Source organism: Lontra canadensis, unplaced genomic scaffold (genome assembly GCF_010015895.1).
Source record: "Lontra canadensis isolate GAN:19392208 unplaced genomic scaffold, GSC_riverotter_1.0 scaffold22, whole genome shotgun sequence".
In the NCBI taxonomy this organism is placed as follows: Eukaryota; Metazoa; Chordata; class Mammalia; order Carnivora; family Mustelidae; genus Lontra; species Lontra canadensis.
Window position 1 is genome coordinate 12,927,898 of NW_022631016.1, and position 19,075 is coordinate 12,946,972.

The 19,075-nt window shown below is 45.3% G+C and overlaps 1 protein-coding gene across 1 annotated transcript; it reads right to left on the reverse strand.

Moving 5' to 3' along the window:
- Positions 1 to 1,983: 1,983 nt before the first annotated feature.
- ZNF622 (zinc finger protein 622) lies at positions 1,984 to 15,325 on the reverse strand. The gene is made up of 6 exons (XM_032861893.1): positions 14,602 to 15,325; positions 13,532 to 13,792; positions 13,136 to 13,298; positions 10,049 to 10,158; positions 3,456 to 3,599; positions 1,984 to 2,264 (listed from the first exon to the last, which is right to left on the reverse strand). Exons 1-6 carry the CDS (start codon positions 15,221 to 15,223, stop codon positions 2,137 to 2,139), a joined length of 1,428 nt encoding a protein of 475 aa, XP_032717784.1. The 5' UTR covers positions 15,224 to 15,325; the 3' UTR covers positions 1,984 to 2,136.
- Between the last annotated feature and the right edge of the window lie 3,750 nt (positions 15,326 to 19,075).

The following is a 19,075-nucleotide window of genomic DNA, read 5'->3' on the forward strand; positions in this document are numbered from 1 at the left end:
ATGAAGAGCTTTGATAGGATTATCCTGGTGCCCACTGTTCAGACAACTGACTTAAAGGTAATGGGTGTTGAGGGGAAATATCTACAGGAATTTGACTTAAGATTTACTTTTGGGTTCATTTGGTTTCATTCAGGATTTAATCAAAAGGAAATGTGTGGGCAAAGGGGTCAAAGTAGAAACTTTCAGTTTTAAGTCATGGGAAAATTATGGGATGGGACATACAGCATGGTGAATGTAGTTAAAAATACTGTACTGCATATTTGAAAGTTGCTAAGAAAGTAAAAGTTCTCAGTGTAGGGATGCCTGGGTGGCTCAGTTGGTTAAGCAGCTGCCTTTGGCTCAGGTCATGATCCTAGGGTGCTGGGATCGAGTCCCGCATTGGGCCCCTTGCTCAGCAGGGAGCCTGCTTCTCTCTCTGCCTCTGCCTGCCTCTCTGCCTGCTTGTGCACTCTCTCTCTCTGACAAATAAATAAATAAAATCTTAAGGAAAACAAATAAGTCCTCAGTGTAAAAAAAAAAAAATATTTTGTAATTATGTATGGGTGATGTTTAAATTTCTTTCTTTGCCCTCCTTCCCAATGGCAAATAAACTGTATTTTTATAAAATCATGATGTGGATAGAAGTGATACAGAATTGCTCTGCAAACCCAAAACAGAACTAAGAAGGTTATCTCCTGAAGTCTAGAAAGAAAGAAACAAATGGAGAGTATTTTGTTGGTCAGCAAACACACTGCCCTCATTACTCTCCAGAGGTCAAACACGTCAAAGTTAAAACGGCTTGTATACTAACAAGGTACACAGTGCTGGGCTGGTGTGGTAACCGGGGGGGCTGGAGACCGCAGGTGTGAGCAGTCATGATCTCAGCGTATCGTGGTGAGTGACAAAATGCTGAATGAGAAACAAAACTGACAGAAGCTTTGGCCCACAGTGTCACGCACACTCAGTGAGGCAGAACTTAAAAACCTACCCCCTGTGAATGCTGACATCTTTTTCCCAGGATAAAACCCAGGAGAATGAGGACCTGTGTGAGGAGAATGTCAGAAAACAGGCTAGAGGAGCAACATGAAAAGCAGGGAGTCCGCCCGTTAGCGAGAGTGAACCTGTGCACCGAGGAAACCGAACTCAGCTGCCTCCGAAGTTCACAGAAAAAGACCCGTGTCTGCAAGGGCCCGTGCGCAGCCGCTGAGGGTGGGCTCGTTCTCCCAGTGCCCGCGCCGCAGAGACCACTGCTCCCACTAGAACGGCAGCCTTCCTCCTTGGAGCAGGTGTTCCTAGAAGGGGGAACTTGAACACTTACTTCGGCAGACTTGTTTAAGCCCCACAACAACCTGTGAGGTAACAAACATCTCATTTCCCAGATTTAAGAAACCAAGTCACTTTTCCAAAGTCACATAGCTCAAGAGGTTTGAGCTTCGGGTTTAAATTTCCCACATACAACTGTCTCTCCTGCCCAAGCCACCTAAACGGAACGCTCTTCACGTTGAGCCCTGAGGTCAGTTTTTATTTCTAAAATGAAATCTAAGCATTTTACATTGATTTTCTTACTCAACTAACTGCTCAAGGAAAGGCAGCCCTGGAAACGGAGTCGGAATGCACAGCGCTGTCGTCTTTGTGTGGTCACGTTTAGGACTACAGACCCTTCCAGCAAGCCACCGGCATGCTGCCTACCTTTGCCTGGACTTAGTGAAAGTGACTTGTGCCACCTCATGAGCCACAACACATTCAGATGAGTGACACTCAACTTCCTCGGTAGCTTCCGACCCCTTCGTGTAGGTCCCGGTGCCAGAGCAAGGTTTGACCAAGTTCAGGGTGGACAAGTCACGCCTGAGTTTCCCATGTGATTCTGACAGCCAGAAATCAGTCAGAAGCTGCGGCAATGACACACTTGCGGAGCGGCAGTTTGGGTCCCAGAGCCCAGCAGGCCCAGCACTCACGTTGGGAAAACATAACCTTTAAACCCTGTCCAGAAATGACACTGAAAAGCCACCGAGATTCTGACTTTTATTCTTAGGTCAGAACAGATAAAGTACAAGGAGAAGGAGCAGCGAAAAGGGTCTGTCCTACAATCCAGCTTCCACTGGTCCTCAGGCGAGGACACTGGGGCAAGAGGCGGGTCACGCAATCCTTGGCAGACCCTCAGAATCTCACTTGGGGCCGGAAGTGCATCTGCTTGGTGGCATTGTTCTTCATCCCCGTCTTCAGCAGCCACTTGGATTTCATCCTCTGGACATACTGCATGTCCCGCTCGTGCACAAGTGCCGCTCCTGTGGCGGTGAAAGGGACAAGCAGTGAGGCAAAGGTTTGTTATTTGTGATCAGAAAAAAATCCAATCTTTACAGAGAATCTCAAGGCTGGTTAGGGGGGTGGGCGCGTCTCTGGGTTCTTAGATTTAAAGAAGAGCTGCTAACCTGGGGTCTCCGTGGCACGGGCGTGGGGGTCATGTGCCCCGGAACTACGCACAACAACCTGTACTTGCACACATTCCTTGGGGAGAAGCCTCACCTGGACGGGTCTATAAACCCCAAAAGTAATTTTCCATTGACCAAAGGTGAGAGAGAGAGGAAGAGACCATAAATTGAGTCAGACAATATAGTCCCTGACGAGAGCAAGACAAAGTCAGTGTCCGCTAGATTTAAGAGGCTTCTCAGCTCCTAGGCAGCCAGAGAAGGCGGCCACGTGTTTATATATAAACACAGTGGCACTGAACAAGGATTTTATCTGTCCAGGGCTTTCCATGACATCCTGAGGGAGCTCTCCTTTGTCTGCTCCACTGTCCTCTAGTGGACCGACATTCTCCCCGAAGATCTTAGCGTTCAGCTGCACAGAGCAGACGCATCAGAACAGATTTAAGTAATTTGATACTGATGAGGTTTCAGAGCTTAGCAATTTCAAGGGCCTGTTTTATTCCTCCAACTCTTATTACATTTTCTATGGGAAAACTACAAGGAGTGACAGACTTTATTATGTCCGTGTACTGGATCATACGTGTATTAGGACAGTCTACCCGCACAACTCTGCCAGGCGGGTCCTAGTATTACCTCAATTTTATAAATGAGGAAACAGAGGCTTAGGTGCCTTGGATTACTCGCACTTGTCATTTAAGAACCACTTCGTGTATCAAGTCAGTCATGTCTGACTCTATAGCTCAAGCTATTTGCCACAAGGACACTAGTTAATTCCAACCTTTGTTGACAACTCTGTACTTATTTCTGCAACTATTATCTCTATGACATTTTAGAAAATTACTGTGCCAGGAATATGAGGTTTGTAAGTAATGGAGCTTTGGGCTTATTGCCATAAATGTATCTAGTAGTAATGAAAGTCCCCAGGGCCAAGAAATTAAGTTTCCTCTAGGGAGGATCCCTAAGGACAACATAAATGGAAAGGACTTTGCCCAGACCCCGTCTTGTAATATGAGTTCCTGGGCTGGTCCACGGCTGTAGGTATCAACACACCTGTGCTGCCTGTCCATCCCAGGGCTCTGTACTGCTGGAGTATCCGGCCCACGGCCTTCCGATTCTTAGCAACGGCCACAGCTCTTGACAAGCCAAATCGCTGTTTGTAGTATCTCATCAAGGAACGGTGACCCAGTCTGGCACCTGTTTTTCAAAAAAGCAAGATGGAAATGCTGAATTGGATAATTTTTCAAGCTACAGCTACAGAGCAAGGATTTTCCCAATCAGACTCTTAAGGGGATCTAGCTGGAAAATGGATATATGCTAGAAGAAGCAACACTCTACCTGCTGAAAAGAAAAAAAAGATGAAGTAGCATAGTAAAAAATGAAAGACAGAAAATCAAAACACAGAGGGATCTTTTAAAAAAGAGAATGGCAAGGCACTGTTACATGAAATACTCTGAATCTTGTACTTACTTATATCCAATATGCCTCTCTAGAAATTCACACAGCAATACCTACTAATGTGGATAACAGGCCCAAGGAAGGAGATATTACCTGTTTTTTGTTTTTGTTTTAAACACAAAGATAAAGTACACAATAATCCTGATGCTTAAAATCTTAAAGTCACAGTCTGGGTCTAAGTAAAAAACCAATCCTCCTTTGTTTTGCTTAAATTCTCTGTAGTGGTGGTTCTCAAACAGGGATCATTCTTTCCTCCAGGGACATTTGACACCGACTGGAGACATTTTTGGTATTACACCTGGAGGGGCACTACCAGCAACTGGCGGACAGAGATCAAGGATATCACCAAATATCCTACAACGCACAGGACAGTCCTCCACAACGAAGAATGACCTGGCCTAAAAGGTCACTACACTGAGAAACCCTGCCCTGCTGTCTTCTACAGGATGGAAGTCACCTGGTGAGCTAGAATTTTAAAGGATCGTCAAGCTGAATTCCCTCTACAGCTTTTGCTTATCTAGAATGATCTGGTGGAACTACGCAAGTCAATCATGCTTTCAGAAATGAATTACTACGGACTACCCAGCCCCTTCCAGGAAGAATGTGCCGAGCCTCAGCTTTGCAGCAGGTGGAGGGGAAGCGGGCAGGTTTCAGCAAAGACTAAACTCCAGGCTCTGTCAGAGCAGCGGCTCTCAGCAGGTGCTCCTGGCACACTGGTCTCAGCATTACCCAAGAGTAATCGAAATACAACACTAAATATGATTCTCTCACAAGAATATCAATCAAATACCTTCCCAGACAGAAATAAACATGTAGCGATTCAACAACAGCATCTATACACCGGGTGTGAAACAGCTATTTCCACTAAGCATGAGTACAGGAACTATGGCTAGACAGAACCACACGTACGGCTTCTAGGATTTTACACTTACATATATAAAACCATTTTTTTCAGAATCTTTTGTGTAGAAAGACCATAAACTGGAGACTATAAATATTGCAGATCTATTTGCTTTTAGGACCTAGACCTTCCATTTACAAGAAAAAAATTCTGTTATCAGGTTATTTTAAGACCTTAAACCTCGGGCAAGCTACCTAGGAAATAGTTTGCTTGCTACACAGACATGGGAAAGGAATTACTTTCAGTTGACTGGTTTTTGTGATAGGATGCAAGAGATGTCCAAGAAAACCCCTTTCAATTCAAGGATGATTTGGTTTTTGGATACAATACGGATGAAACCTGTTTCCTTGAATCTGATTCTTCTGTGGCAGCCTTAGAGTTGACAAAGCTCCTAGACCACAAGAAATGAGTAAGAAGCAGCTGACAGATACAGACTCAAACTGCAATGAGGGCGGCCATGGCAGGAGACCCTAGCATAGTTAGTATCATTTTCTGTTTATAATAATAGGTCAGGATGCTCCAGGTTTGCAATGCTCAAAACCATTACATGATAATGCTGACCATTAGGACAAAGTAAACTGATGTATTTATAGTCTTAAGCAGCTTTGGACATACGTATTATTGAGGAAAATCCTTGAAAAGGTTTCGTTACTCAATGCCAAGGTTTCTGCAGCCAGCAAGGGAACTGCAAACACACACTGCTGAGAGCTACCCCTGCCCTGCCCTGTGTCAATGACAGTGAGCCCCTAATAGTAAGCCCCAAGGATAACATGCTTGCACAGCTCAACGTGAAGGCCCTCCTCAAGGAAAATTATTTTTAGAACACAATGTTCTAAATGTGACTGTCCAGTAAGTAACACATGGGGTATGTCTTGGTTATGTAGAGCCACAATCTGTCCATCTACCTTTCAACATAGCAATAACCACATGTGAAATGTTGGCTCCTTCTTAAAAACTGTCCACTCTTAACAAACAGCCTTATAATCGAAGCTATTACACAGTGGAAAAGCAATGATCTCCAACTGTAATTTTCCGAAGACTATACATTCTCGTGGATCCACCACCAGTTTCATCCGGCTACTCAGCGACTAACCCGATGTGTCTTTCACACCAACTTACTGCACAGGAGCTGCAGAGCACGAAAAGTGAACGCAAGGAACGGAGGCTTCGCAAGAAATGCTCACAGTGCCCTCTACCGGATACTCTTTTGTCACTGGCTCTGGGATCATCTATTTGATCTGAAATATCTAGATTTAAAACATCACAACTACTGCTTTTGAAACCAGTTGAAAGCAGACCCTACTAAGTGTGGCTGATTAAATGTCACCAAGCTCTCCACACGAGAATCCTTCTCAAATTAGCTTCATGCCGACATCATGCTAACACAGTCAAGTGACTGAGTATAAGTGAAAAGGTGCCTGAAAGGTAAATTTGCTCAAAGCCGTAAGCAGGTGATTGAATACACCACTGTTAAGACCGCTCCGTATTTACAGTGCTTATTCGGAGATCTCCCAAACTCCTGGTTCATTAGAAAACCTCCCAAACCAGTACTTAGACGTAAGAGAAAACCAATGACTAGAAACCATCATGTCTCATCATGATCAAGATTGACTGAAGGATGACTGGTTTTTAAGATAAGATGATAGAAGTATGGGTGATATAAAAAAAGAGGTATCAGTATAGCTGGAAGAAATTTCAGAAAACTAGCAGTCTTCGATTCACTGAGAAAGCTATGTTTTGTTATTATTTAAGCAAATTCTATAAAGGCTTCCGCAATCATCTGTGAAGACCCACGAAGGTAGTGAATGACGGTAGTGTACTTAGATATTATTAGTGGCTCTTAATCTTCTCCAGGTCAGAGGTGCTTTTGAAAAACCTCAGATTTCCCCCAGAAAAAATGTACTTACCCACACAGCCCCCCCGCAAAAAAATAAAATAAAATAAATAAATAAAAATGCATGGCACACACAGGTGACTTTAAAGATTTATTTTTTCTTTTTGAGAGAGAGACAGGGTGCATATGCACTCGCAAGCAGGGGGAGGGACAGAGGCAGAGGCAGAAGCAAACTCCCCACTGAGCAGGGAGTCCGATTTGGGGCCCTCAATCCCAGGACCCGGAGACCATGACCTGAGCCAAAGGCAGACACTGAACTGACTGAGCCACCCCACACAGCTGACCTTAATCACTATGGCCTCACCCCCAGGAAAATGCACACACTCACAGAAAAAAAAAAAGTGTACGGTGTATGGTCTGGTTAAGAACCTGTGGGGAAAGGTAGTATCTGGCTGCTGGTTAGGTCTTTCCTGAGTCTGTCTAAAAGTACAGAATTTCAGAGTAACACCAAACTACTTACCATTCTTCACTACTTCCAAATCTAATATAAAAGAGCCGTCCTGAGGTTTATTATCTAATATTTTAAAATAATGTGACTCAGGAGGTGGACCGGCAGCAGTTAGCAAGGAAACCCAGGCTTTAAAAACCACGGAAATTAAACCTTCCAATTAATCTCATGCCACTTTCTCCCCTGACTGCATGAGAATGCACACACAAGCAAACTGCTCCCCAGTGCTTCGGGCCAATGATTCCAAGCCCCTGGGGCCCCTTCTTAGCCCACAGTGGTTTCTTCCGCTCTGCTTCTCAAGTCTGTGGCACGCCCAAGGGGATCAACCTTGCTTTCCTTTTAAAAAGTTACCTCCAACTTCTCAGTCACTCAGTCAACACATTTATCTGGCTCTTGTGTGCCTGAGACCCTGTGCTGAGATGAAAGAAGCAATCTGTTTCTGAAAAGTAATGGGGGAAGACAGGCAAGCAAGCCAACAAGTACAAAGGAGAGGAGGAGAGGAACGTTACTACAGATATGCAAGTGTCCCGGGAGCAGAGGAGACTCTCCATACTCATGGGGCAGGAGCTGAGTTGAAAAAGCTGATGGAAGAGTGAACCCAAGTCTTAAAGGAGGAGCAGCAGTAAGAGAGAGAGGCACTAGCCATGCAAAGTCCCAGAAGGAAACTGCCAGGGGGTGGGTAAAGGAATAGCAAGGTAGGGGGCCCGAGGTGCGGGAAGACCCGCGGCTGAAACTAACCTACCGGAAAAGCAATGGCTCCCCCTGGAGGAATTCCAGAGGAAAAAGAAAAGAGACTGGCGTGTGTTTCAGGAAAGTGGAAACCGGATTGGAGATGGACATATGTCGGTAATGGTGACACAGACAAGTGTTAAAGAGAAGACAAAAAAATATTCAAAAGCTGTTCAGATTCGCACTTAGTAATTGTTTCGATGTGGGAGAGGAAGAGAGTATCCTAACAAGATGCCCATCTGGGGCCTTGGCTAATCTTAGAAAACTCAATAACCCTAGGAAATCCTAGGAAAATGTGTTTTCTACGTACACACGCAAAACCAAACAAACTCCTAAGTTACAAAAGTTTTATATTTAGATGAAAATTTCTCCCCAATACACTGCATTTCTTAAATAGGTTATGCTCACTCATTGTTGTGCACATTTTAATACAGAACACGCTGAAGGCAATGCAAAGCTTTTTTTCTGCCGTAATGTATTGGTATTTTCACCAGAGAAAGACTACAAGAGGTTTTCTGTGATATATTTAGGCCTGTTTTGCTACGTGTCTGGCACAGGTCACAACACTGTTGCCTGCTACCTTTCTCATCACTGTAAGAATTGTATCTTCAAGAGAGTTTCTGCCTGCCCTTTCCTTCTACTGTCATACTTTAAAGCTTCCTTTAGCCTTAAAAGGTAATTATTCCAAGTTAAAGAGGGCTGTCTGTATCTAAGCAGTGCTATTCTACATGAAAAGCAATAATATAAGACAGCTTCCTCATCACAGTCATTTCCATGAGCAGGATAGCTACTCCTGCCTCCAACATTGCTGCAAATCTCCCATGGCACGGTACGGAAGTGGAGAAAAAAGATCCACTGACTATGCTCTTGGGTCAATTATTCAACCTATCTAAGTTGCAACTGGCTCACAGGTCAAATAAGGACATGGAACCTAACCCACAGGCTTGTAAAGATAAAACAGTATACCCAGCTACCATGCTAACTGCTCAGTAAATACCACTTACTATTAGGATCTTACTATCTTTACTGTTCCATTCCCTTTCCTTCTCATGGGTGTCTTCCATAGTTTCTCTCATTCTTGTTAGCTCATCGTAACACTGTAAACAATATGGGGTGCTTCTCATATTCATGTTTTTTCCCCCACCTTATCATACCTGGGATAAATTCCCACATCAGTTAAATGTTCCCTAAAGTAGCAGGCATAATTCAAACTCCAAGCCTTCCTACCATAATTAGAATACAAATAGGCAACCGCATACTGTCAAGCGGATACTCCCAGGACAGACTACCAGCTGGAAGTCTGAGCAACATGAGGAAACAGGAATCAGTGCGAAGAATAAGAGTAGGGCCATGCAGGTGCACCCGAATGTTCACAGCAGCAAGGTCCACAACAGCCAAACTATGGAAAGTACCTAGGTGTCCATCAACAGACGAATGGATAAAGAAGATGTGGTACATATATACAAGGGAATACATTGCAGCCATCAAAAGAAATGAAATCTTGCCATTTGCGACGATGTGGCTGAAACTAGAGGGTATTATGCTGAGTGAAATAAGTTAAGTCAATCAGAGAAAGACAAGTACCATATGATCTCTCTGATATGAGGAATTTGAGAGGAAGGGCTGGGGTTCGTGGGGGTAGGGAAGAAATAAATGAAACAAGATGCGATTGGGATGGAGACAAACTGTAAGAGACTCTTAAGCTCACAAAACAAACTGAGGGTTGCTAGGGGGCGTGGTAGGGGTAGGATGGTCGGGTTATGGACACTGGGGAGGTTATGTGCCACGGTGAGTGCTGTGAAATGGGTAAGCCTGATGATTCACAGACCTGTACCCCTGGGGCAAATAATACATTATATGTTAATAAAAATAATTAAGAAAAAAAAAGAAAAAAAAGAGTAGGGCCATGATTTATAAGAAAAACCTAAATGAGGCAATAATTATAATAAAGAGCCAAATGGAAATGTCTATGTATTTGAAAGGAAATGACTGATACAGCATTTGGAATCCTAAGAGAAGTAAGCAAAGACACTGATTTAATTTCAACAGGACAGCTAACATAGAGCTAAGTGGCAACCTTCAGAGTTAACTGTGTATCTGGGAACATAAAATTTAAAGTTCAAGCACCTCCCTCAGAATGGAAGGGGACTGATGGAACATGCCTCTCTAATCATCCCATCGCCACTAAGCTATTTATCTTTGACAAATACACTTACCAGAAGGTAGAATCAGCTCCATGGTTTCATCATCATAGCCTAACAGCCTTTCTGAGCACAACTCGGTTTCATCAGGGTACTCCCCTTCCTTGTAATCTGGATAGCTACTCCTGTAACAGTGGCATGAAGAATGGCATTAATAAAAAGACTAATACCTCAAATATAACTAAAAGACAAACTGTATTTGCAAAATGGCAAACCCACTAGTTATCAAAAAAGCAGGAAGTAAACAGCTGCAGGGATGACAAGCTGAAAGATTTAGAGAAAAACCAACGTGGTGGCACCCTCTGTAATAAAAATAAGCAAGTGACCTGTAAACTCAGGATGGGTCACAGACCTACGTGTAAAATGCGAAACTAAAAGAATGCCTAGAATATAACATGGGAGAAAATCTAGATGACTTATGGGTTTGGTGAGGACTTTTTACATATACCACCAAAGGCACGATCCATGAAAGTAATAATTGATCAGCCGGACTTCATTAAAATGAAAAAACTTTTGCTCATTGCTTAAAATGAAAAAAACAGAAGCCATATATCACGTCTTGGCCTTTGGCTAAGATCAAGTGTAAAACAGAAGCCACAGACTAGGAAAAAATATTTGCAGAAGGCACATCTGATAAAGGACCATTATTCAAAATACACAAAAAACTCTTAAAACCCAGGAAGAATATAAACCAGATCTTAAAATGGGGCAAAGACCTTACTGGGCACCTCACTAAGATATACAGATTGTAAATGAACATGTAAAAAGATGCTTCATATCATATCATCAGGGAAATGCAAAATCAAATGCGGTAACACCACACACTTATTAAAATGGCCAATATGCATTTTGGTGGATGGTGCAGGCATTCTGCAAGACAGATGGGCCACAAAACGGTGCAGGTGTTTTGCAAGACAGCTGGGCATTCTTGAAAACCAAACATACTCTTACCACAGCATACAGCAACTGGGTTGTTTGGTATTCATCTAAAGAAGCTGAAAACATATCAACACAAAAACCTGCACACTGATAGTTATGGCAGCTTTATCCGTAACTGCCCAAACCTGGAAGCCACCAAAACATCCTTCAGTGGTGAGTGGGGTCAACTGTGGTGTATCTGGACAATGGAACAGAATTCCTACTCAAAAGAAATGAACCATCAAGCCATGATAAGACATGGAGAAAACTTTAATGCTTATTACTAAGTGAAAGAAGCCAGTCTGAAAAGACAAGGAGAGAAGAACAGGTGGACTCCATACTCGGGGCAGTGACACTACTCTGTATGAGGCTGTAATGGTAGACACGTCATTATGCATTTGTCCAAACCTACTAAATGCACAACACCCTAACAGTGAGCCCTAATATAAACCATGCACTTGGTGATAATGGGGTGTTAATGTAAGTTCATCAATTCCAACAAATATACCACTAGGGAGGGATGTCCATAATGAGGGAGGTCATGCATGTATGGATGTGGGAGATAGGAGAAATCTCTGTAACCTGCTCAAATTTGCTGTTAACATAAAATTGTGCTTTAAAAAAAGGAAAAAGACTGAGCAAATGACCTATAACTAAATTCTTTCACTTATTTGTTTCTCCCTAAGAGGGTTGCCAGGTAGGAAGAGGAGGAGAATGGGGAGGTAGAAATGCAGCACTCCTCAATTTAACCATTCTAAAAACAAGTTCTAGAACAGTGCCGTCCAACAGAATTCTGTGATCATAGAAACTTTCTATGCTTGTGTGTCCAATATAGCAGCTACTAGTCATGTGTACTTTTAAGCATTGAGCTCTGAAATCTAGGTAATACAACTAAAGTACTGAATTTCTAAATTTTAAATTTAATTTCTAATTAATTACATAGCTACATGAATACACCAAGCATTTGCCATTTTGGACTGTGCAATTCTAGAAGAATTTCTATGTTCCTAGAAATGTTCTCAATGATACACAGAAAATAAATGGAGAATTATACATTAAAATGTTAACATTAAGACAGATAACCCAATCCCAATAAAGGAAACAGACAAAAGACTTGATCAAACACTTCATAAGAGATATCCAAATGGCCAATTACATAAAAGTGTTTTCAACTACATTAATTATCATGAGGGAAATGCAAATTAAAGCCACAACCCAGACACCAAAATGGCTGAGAAGAAAAACTTTTCCTCAATGCAAAAGAAGAATGAGAAATCAGGAGGAACATGCAAAAGGTTGATTTAAAAGTCTAGGACTGGGGCGCCTGGGTGGCTCAGTGGGATAAAGCCTCTGCCTTTGGCTCAGGTCATGATCCCAGGGTCCTGGGATCGAGCCCTGCATCGGGCTCTCTGCTCAGCGGGGAGCCTGCTTCCTCCTCTCTCTCTCTGCCTTGCCTCTCTGCCTCCTTGTGATCTCTGTCAAATAAATAAATAAAATCTTTAAAAAAACAAAACAAAACAAAAGACTAGGACTTTTCTGAACACATGTATCTGGAGACTATGCATGCTTGACATAGTAATTACACACAACTGCTTGTGTGCTACACAAATACACACCTTTGACCAGTGCTAGGTCAAAGGTATTACGATACTAGTAGCTGTTCAAAAGTGCCTGGCATAGATTCCTTGCATCATAGACGAATTATCCGACTTTCTAGTTAAGGGTGAACCACCTATGGGATAATGTCACCATCAAATGCCTGGGACTGGCTGAGTTCAGCAACCACCTCCATTCCCTTGGGAGACAGTCTGTGATTCAAGGACTCTCAGGGAAATCAAGACATGAAATCTAATTTCCTCCCTCTGTTCACAGGTTAGGCAAAGCTGAGCTCCTAACCATTTAAACCACAAAAAAAGAAACACAAGTTTTAAAGTCAGGCAAACTTCAATGTGGGCCTGAGATTGTCTCTTCATCGTATCTTTTATTAAATGTGTGTGCTCAACTCCCAGTCTGTTTCTTATCTATAAAATGAGAGGGAACAAGTACCCACACAGAAGTGTTACAAAAGCTATAAAGCGTATATTGTACTGTGCTGGACACGTGTCAGGCTGCGGGACATCTAGTAGCAATTCAATGCAAATGTGATGACCTCGCTTTGCTTCACATTACAAACTACAGACTTACCTAAAATCATAGAAGTCTGCAAATTCCAAAGCAGCATCACCATCTGCGAAGAGCTTACAGTGGCTTTTGTCATTCATGTGTGCCTGTACAGCTTCCGTGGAGTAGAAGGACTTCCCTTTCTCATTGCACCATAAGCAAATCTTCCCAACACCAACTTTCTCTCCTGAAAAAATAATTCAAGTACAAAATGTAAGAGGACAAAAAGTAATCTGCAGCCAGATTAAAGCTCACAATTTATCGCCACAATTCAAAAAACATGCATTAAGTTTTTGATCTTTACAAAATAAGCACATAATTAAATCAAAGATGGACGGGAAATGAAAAACAAACGTTCCCTTAAAACTTGTCCCCAATAATGTGGTATTTCCTCATTAAAAGGAAAACTATTGCACTTACCTAAATATCTAATCAGTCCCTTAAGATCTGAAAGATATTCTATATCAGGAATAAAGAAGCTGTGGACTTTAGTCATATGAGCCACATTCTTCACAAGAGAGCTTGAATGATGGGGACAAAATAAGCAATCTGTTATGGGGATGGCACCAACGAAGGGGCCTCTCCCAGCCTCCTCCCCCTCTGCATCCGGTTCCTCTGCTTCGTCCGTGGCGTCAGCGTCCTCATATTCCAACTCCTCTTCAGAATCAATATCTTCCCAATCTTCAAGCCAGAGATTTGAAAAACCATTAGTTTAAGAAAGTGGTAACTGCAATTGAAGAAACTGCAAAGATTCACAAACATGAGATGGAACAGTCTTTTATCTGGGGGGACAGGATGCCTATTACATCCAAGGACAAACCCTCTTTTAAAATCTCAATTTTAGCTGGTCCATTTACACAGACGAGTTTGTATCGCTCAAAGTTTCCTGATCTTTCTCTTCCTGCATACAGAAAACTGGACGGAGTCTTGTCCTTTCCTAAGCCCATATGAACACAATCAGTATAACTGGATGTAGGAAGAGGGTAGGAAAGAATAGCTCGTAAAATCAAGGAGGCTCAGTTGCTGGCCCCAGCTCCACATTTCAGGTTAGCTAGCTCACGCTGAAGCCTTCACTTTGTGTTTTAACCAACTAAATTAAGTGCAAAGCCGTGGGAACTAGAAACCCAGGAGAATTACAAACCCTACATAAGTCGGTGTGGGCGGTAACCTGTCCTCTCCGATGCGTATGTCAAAGGCCTCCTCTTTCAAAACAGAAACCATCGATTCATTCCGTAACTCTAAGAACCTATTCCTCCCCACCCTCGCCCCAGGTTGGGTTTCGGGCCCTGAATCTACAACGGTTAACTAAGCAGACAAAATCCCCCGTGGGGACGAAGGCCAGACTAGTCACTTCAGAAAGTACCGAAAACGGCCCGCGCTCGCCATTTTCACTTAAAAAACGGGCGCCTCCTCCCCTCCAACTTCGAGTATACATCTGGAACCTGGGGGGGTTCCAGACATGGCACATCTGGAAACGGGGAGGCCATTACCTTCTTCATCCAGGTCCTCCTCACTCTCCTCCTCCTGCTGCTGCTTTGTAAACTTCTTCGCCTGCTGCTCAAACCACTGGAGCCGGGGAGGCTTCTCGGCCGGGTCCCGCTCGTGAGCCGCACGTCCCGCACGGGCCAGCGACGCGGGACTCCTGGGCGGCGACTCCTCCGGCGCCGCGGGGGCCTTCTTGGGCGACAGGGACGGCTGGGCCTTGATGGCCTGCTGGATGGCCGCGTTCATGGCATCCTTGTCCACGCTGTCCACGCCCAGCCCTTTCTCCAAGTTCTTTTCGTTCATCATCTCCACTTTCCGATTCACGGCGCGCACGGCCTTCTTCTCCAGCTCCACGTGCCGCCGGGACTTGAGGTGGTTTTCGTAGGCGTTGAAAGAGGCAAACTTCTTACTGCAGACGGTGCAGTAGGTGGCCGTGCCCTTGCTCTCCTGCTCCGTCACGGCCCGCTGCGCCCGCACGCGCTCCTGGAAACCCTCGGCCGTGACCGGGGCCATGTCGGCCACCTTGCGCTTCAGGTTGTAGCGGTGCCAATCCGTCTTGTAGTGGGCCCGCTGCACGTCCGCGTCGCCGAACGCCACCCGGCAGGTAATGCAAGTGTACGTCGCCATCGCCAGGGCCGAAATAAGAGGCGGCAGAGGCAAAATTCTAGCGACGTCAGTCTGAACGCCACCAGACGCTCAAACCTCTACTCGCCTCGAAGCCCAACAAAAACCAGATCCGACACCGCCTTCCAGGCTGGATCTGCGAGAACTTCCGGCACACTAGGGAAGTTGTGCTCAGCTGGACAGGAAGTTCCGCCTCTCGATGCTGCGTCCCCCGCGGGTCCCGGAAGGCCAAGGAAGGCCTGTGGCCAACCAGGCCCCGCCCAGTCGGCCTGGAGTGGGTGTTGACTGAGTTGTTCTGAGGTGGGTGTTGATCAAAGTGGGCACGAGGTGGGCGTTGACTGGGCCAGCCCGAGGCGGGTGTTGATTGGACCAGCCTGAGGTGGGTGTTGACCGGACCAGTCTGAGGTGCGTTTTGATTGGACCAGCCGGAGGAGGGTGTTGATTGGGTCCTTGGGGGAAGGTGTTGCTTACTCGGCGCAGAGCCCACCAGGTTACTGCCCCAGGTGGTTGTGCAGTGTGGGATGACGCGCGGAAGGGGAGGACAAGGGGACGGCTCCGCGGGAGGAGGCCCCGGAGGAGGGGTCCGGTGACCAGGCGATGGTCGGGGCCTCTCCGAGAACCTAGCCCTTCGCTCCGGCAGCCTAGTGAGCGGGTGTGGCGAGAGCCAGGCCCGCCCTTCAGCCCCGGGATCGGACCACCCGAGTGTCCGCCAGGCCGGCCGGAGTCGCGGGGAACCAGGGCCTCGGGCAGGGCGCTGCGGGAATTCGCAGGAAGGCCGGCGAGGCCGGGCTAGAGCCTCGGTCTCTGCGGGGCAGCCGTTCCAGCAGGGGGCGCACGCGACACGCTTGGATGAAAAGTTGGCGGCTGGGAGCCCGGCCGCGCGGCTGGCTGGGGACAGATAATCCGGGCCGCAGAGGTCCCGCTCAGTCGCGCAGCAGCCCCGTATTCAAAAATGCAAAAAGAAAGAGGCAAGACACATGTTTTATCCAACCCAACATATACAAATATTGTCATTTGAACGTATCAGTCCAGAAGATGATGAGAAATTTTTCGCTCGCGTGTTGGTACCTGATCTTGGGACTTCGGTGTGTGTCACGCGGGGAGCGCGCAGTTCCGGTGCGCGGTCGACTGCGTGGCCTCGCAGGCAACAGCGCCGGTGGAGGAGGCGTGAGTGTTGGGTTTTAGGCAGGGCTTGGGCTCATCGGCACGGCCTCGCCCAACCTGTCAGCCCTGGTCAGGAATCGAACTTTACGTGCTCAGAATCCAGGCGGCCCGTGGCACCCAGGAACACAGAGACGTTTTTTAATATGTAGGTCAAGTCCCGTTGCTCTTGTTCACAAGCCTCCAGTGGCTTCCCCAGATCCCCCTTATTTCTTTTGGTCTGAGTGTGTGTGTCCCCCCCCTCCGCCTTAAGTCAGCTGTTGAAAACCTAATGCCCATGTGGGGCGTGTGGGAGGCGGTTAGGACTGAAGACAGGGATCCCATGATGAGATTAGCGCTCTCCTAAAAGAGGGTGCCCCCCCCCCCCGCCCAGCGGCGGTTATAATGAGAAGTCTGTGCGTGGGAAGAGGGGCCCTCCCTCACCGGAGCATGCTGGCACCCTGACCTTGGTGGAGACTTCCCTCACCGGAGGGGCCCTCCCTCACCGGAGCATGCTGGCACCCTGACCTTGGTGGAGACTTCCAGCCTCCAGAAGTATGAGACATTATTTTGCTGCTTATAAGACACCCGGTCTGGTATTTTGTTAAAGCAGCAGGAACAGACTGAGATACTTGCTCTTTATTCTAGAAGGCTCTGTATGATCTGCCATCACCCCTACACCTACCTGTAATCTCCTGCCACACCCCCTTCCCCACTCTGCTCACCCTACTTCAGCCACATTTTTGTCACATTTCAGACCCTTTTGATGTTCCTTTAAACAAGGCCAAGGAAGCATCTGTCGTTGCTAGATAGGTCTTAAGAAATCCTTCATCTGTTTGAAAAGTTTTTTTTTTTTTTTTTGCTGGCTTGCTCCCTTACTTTTAAGGTTTCTGCCCAAATCCCTTTATAAGAAGGGCCTATCCATACCCTCTTATAAAAAATACTGCCTACATCCAACTCTTAAATTTTTACTAAGCATAACTTTGCTCTATTACTCCATATCAAATTACCCCCAAATCTAGCTGCTTAAAACAAGAAGCTTGGAGTGTCTCACTTCCTGTAAGTCAGGAGTTTGAGTGGCTCAGGGTCTCAAGAAGTTGCAGTAACATGAGGACCAGGACTCAAGTCGTGTGAAGGTTCGATTGGCTAGAGGATGGCTTGGAAGATGGCTCACTGACATGCTCATAGCAAGAGATTTGGTTCCTCACGAAGTGGGCTGTTCCATAGAGCCACGTAATTGTCCTCATAACATGGCAGTTGGCTTTCCCAGAAGGAGCAAAGTGAAAGCCACTGTGTCTTTTATGAACTAGCCTTGAAACTCATGGTCATTTCTACAATGTGCTGTTATTTATAAGGGTCAGACCTATTTAATGTGGGAGGGGACTACCTCGGGGCATGAGTTGAGTGTCTGAGGAACATTATGGGAGATTGGCTACCACTAACATTTGTTGTTTGTCACTGATGTCCCAGTTTTAACCCTTGAAGTCCTGTATCCCAGGAAACCCAACCATCCTGGGCAAACCAGACTCCTTTCATTGTTCTGTACTCCAGTGCCAGGACATTGCTGGTACATAAATCGTTCAGTATTTGAAAAGAATTTTTTACTGCAGAAGTTGTCTGATGGTGATTTTTATTCCAGCAAATTTAGTTTTGAGGTGACCAGAATCTTCTAAAATAGCTAAGTGCTCTGGAGAAATACCCACTTTAAGAAATGTACCTAGTACTAGTCATCAGTGGCATAAGCAAAAACAATGTATATTTTCAAGCTTCTCTAAAAAAGCAAAAGATGGCTATATAAAGAAATTTTAGTTTTACTTTTTTCTTATTCTTATATGGTTCTTCCAGCATCTGTTCATTCTTTGTGGCTATTTCCTCCCTGCCTCCTTCAATCCATTTTTCATGACCCTCCCATGTCGGCATCTTTGAACCCTTCAAAGTTCAAAACTCTCTTTACTTTTCCTCTTCCCAGGGCCTTTGTTTCCTCCATACTTTCCAGTGTACTGCTCTTCCTCTGCAGTCTTCTAGATAGCCTTCCTCTGTCTTCTTGGTCTGCACTACAGTATGTACAGATCATCAGACTAATTTGCCTAAGCCATTTTTCCTCATATGTCACTCTTTATGTTCAAGAATGGTTGTCTGTTGCCCAGAGAATGCCAAGTTGAAAGTCCTTTGCCTGGCTTTCAGTATCTCCCATTACCTCTTCCCCATACTACCAGTCTCCAATATGTGTGTTTTTTCCACACCACCAAGCAATTCTCAAACACCAGCTGGGAGTCCTACAAGTCAGCTCAACTCTAACACTGTACCTGGAGACAGCGTCAGATCCCACAGGTTAAGGGCTCCGTCCCACAAGACTGACCCCACTTCAGATGCCAATAGCAGGTCCAGGTTGTTACCTGTGCTTCTGATCAACTGGCTATAAGCTGGTCAACCCTCTCTGGCTTGATTTATTTGCGAGAGTAGCTCATGGAACTCAGGAAAACAATTTACTTACTAGATTCCTGGTTTATTACAAAGGATATTAAATGATACAGGTGAACAGCCAGATAAAGAGATACTAGGGTAAGGTCCAGAAGGGTCCTAAACACAGGAGCTTCTGTCCCCATGGAGTTTGGGGGTGCACCACCCACCTGGCACAGGGAATTGTTCTGATTGACTCACCTAAAAGCTCTCGGAATCCCATCCTTTTGAGGTTTTATGGTAGTTTCATTACAT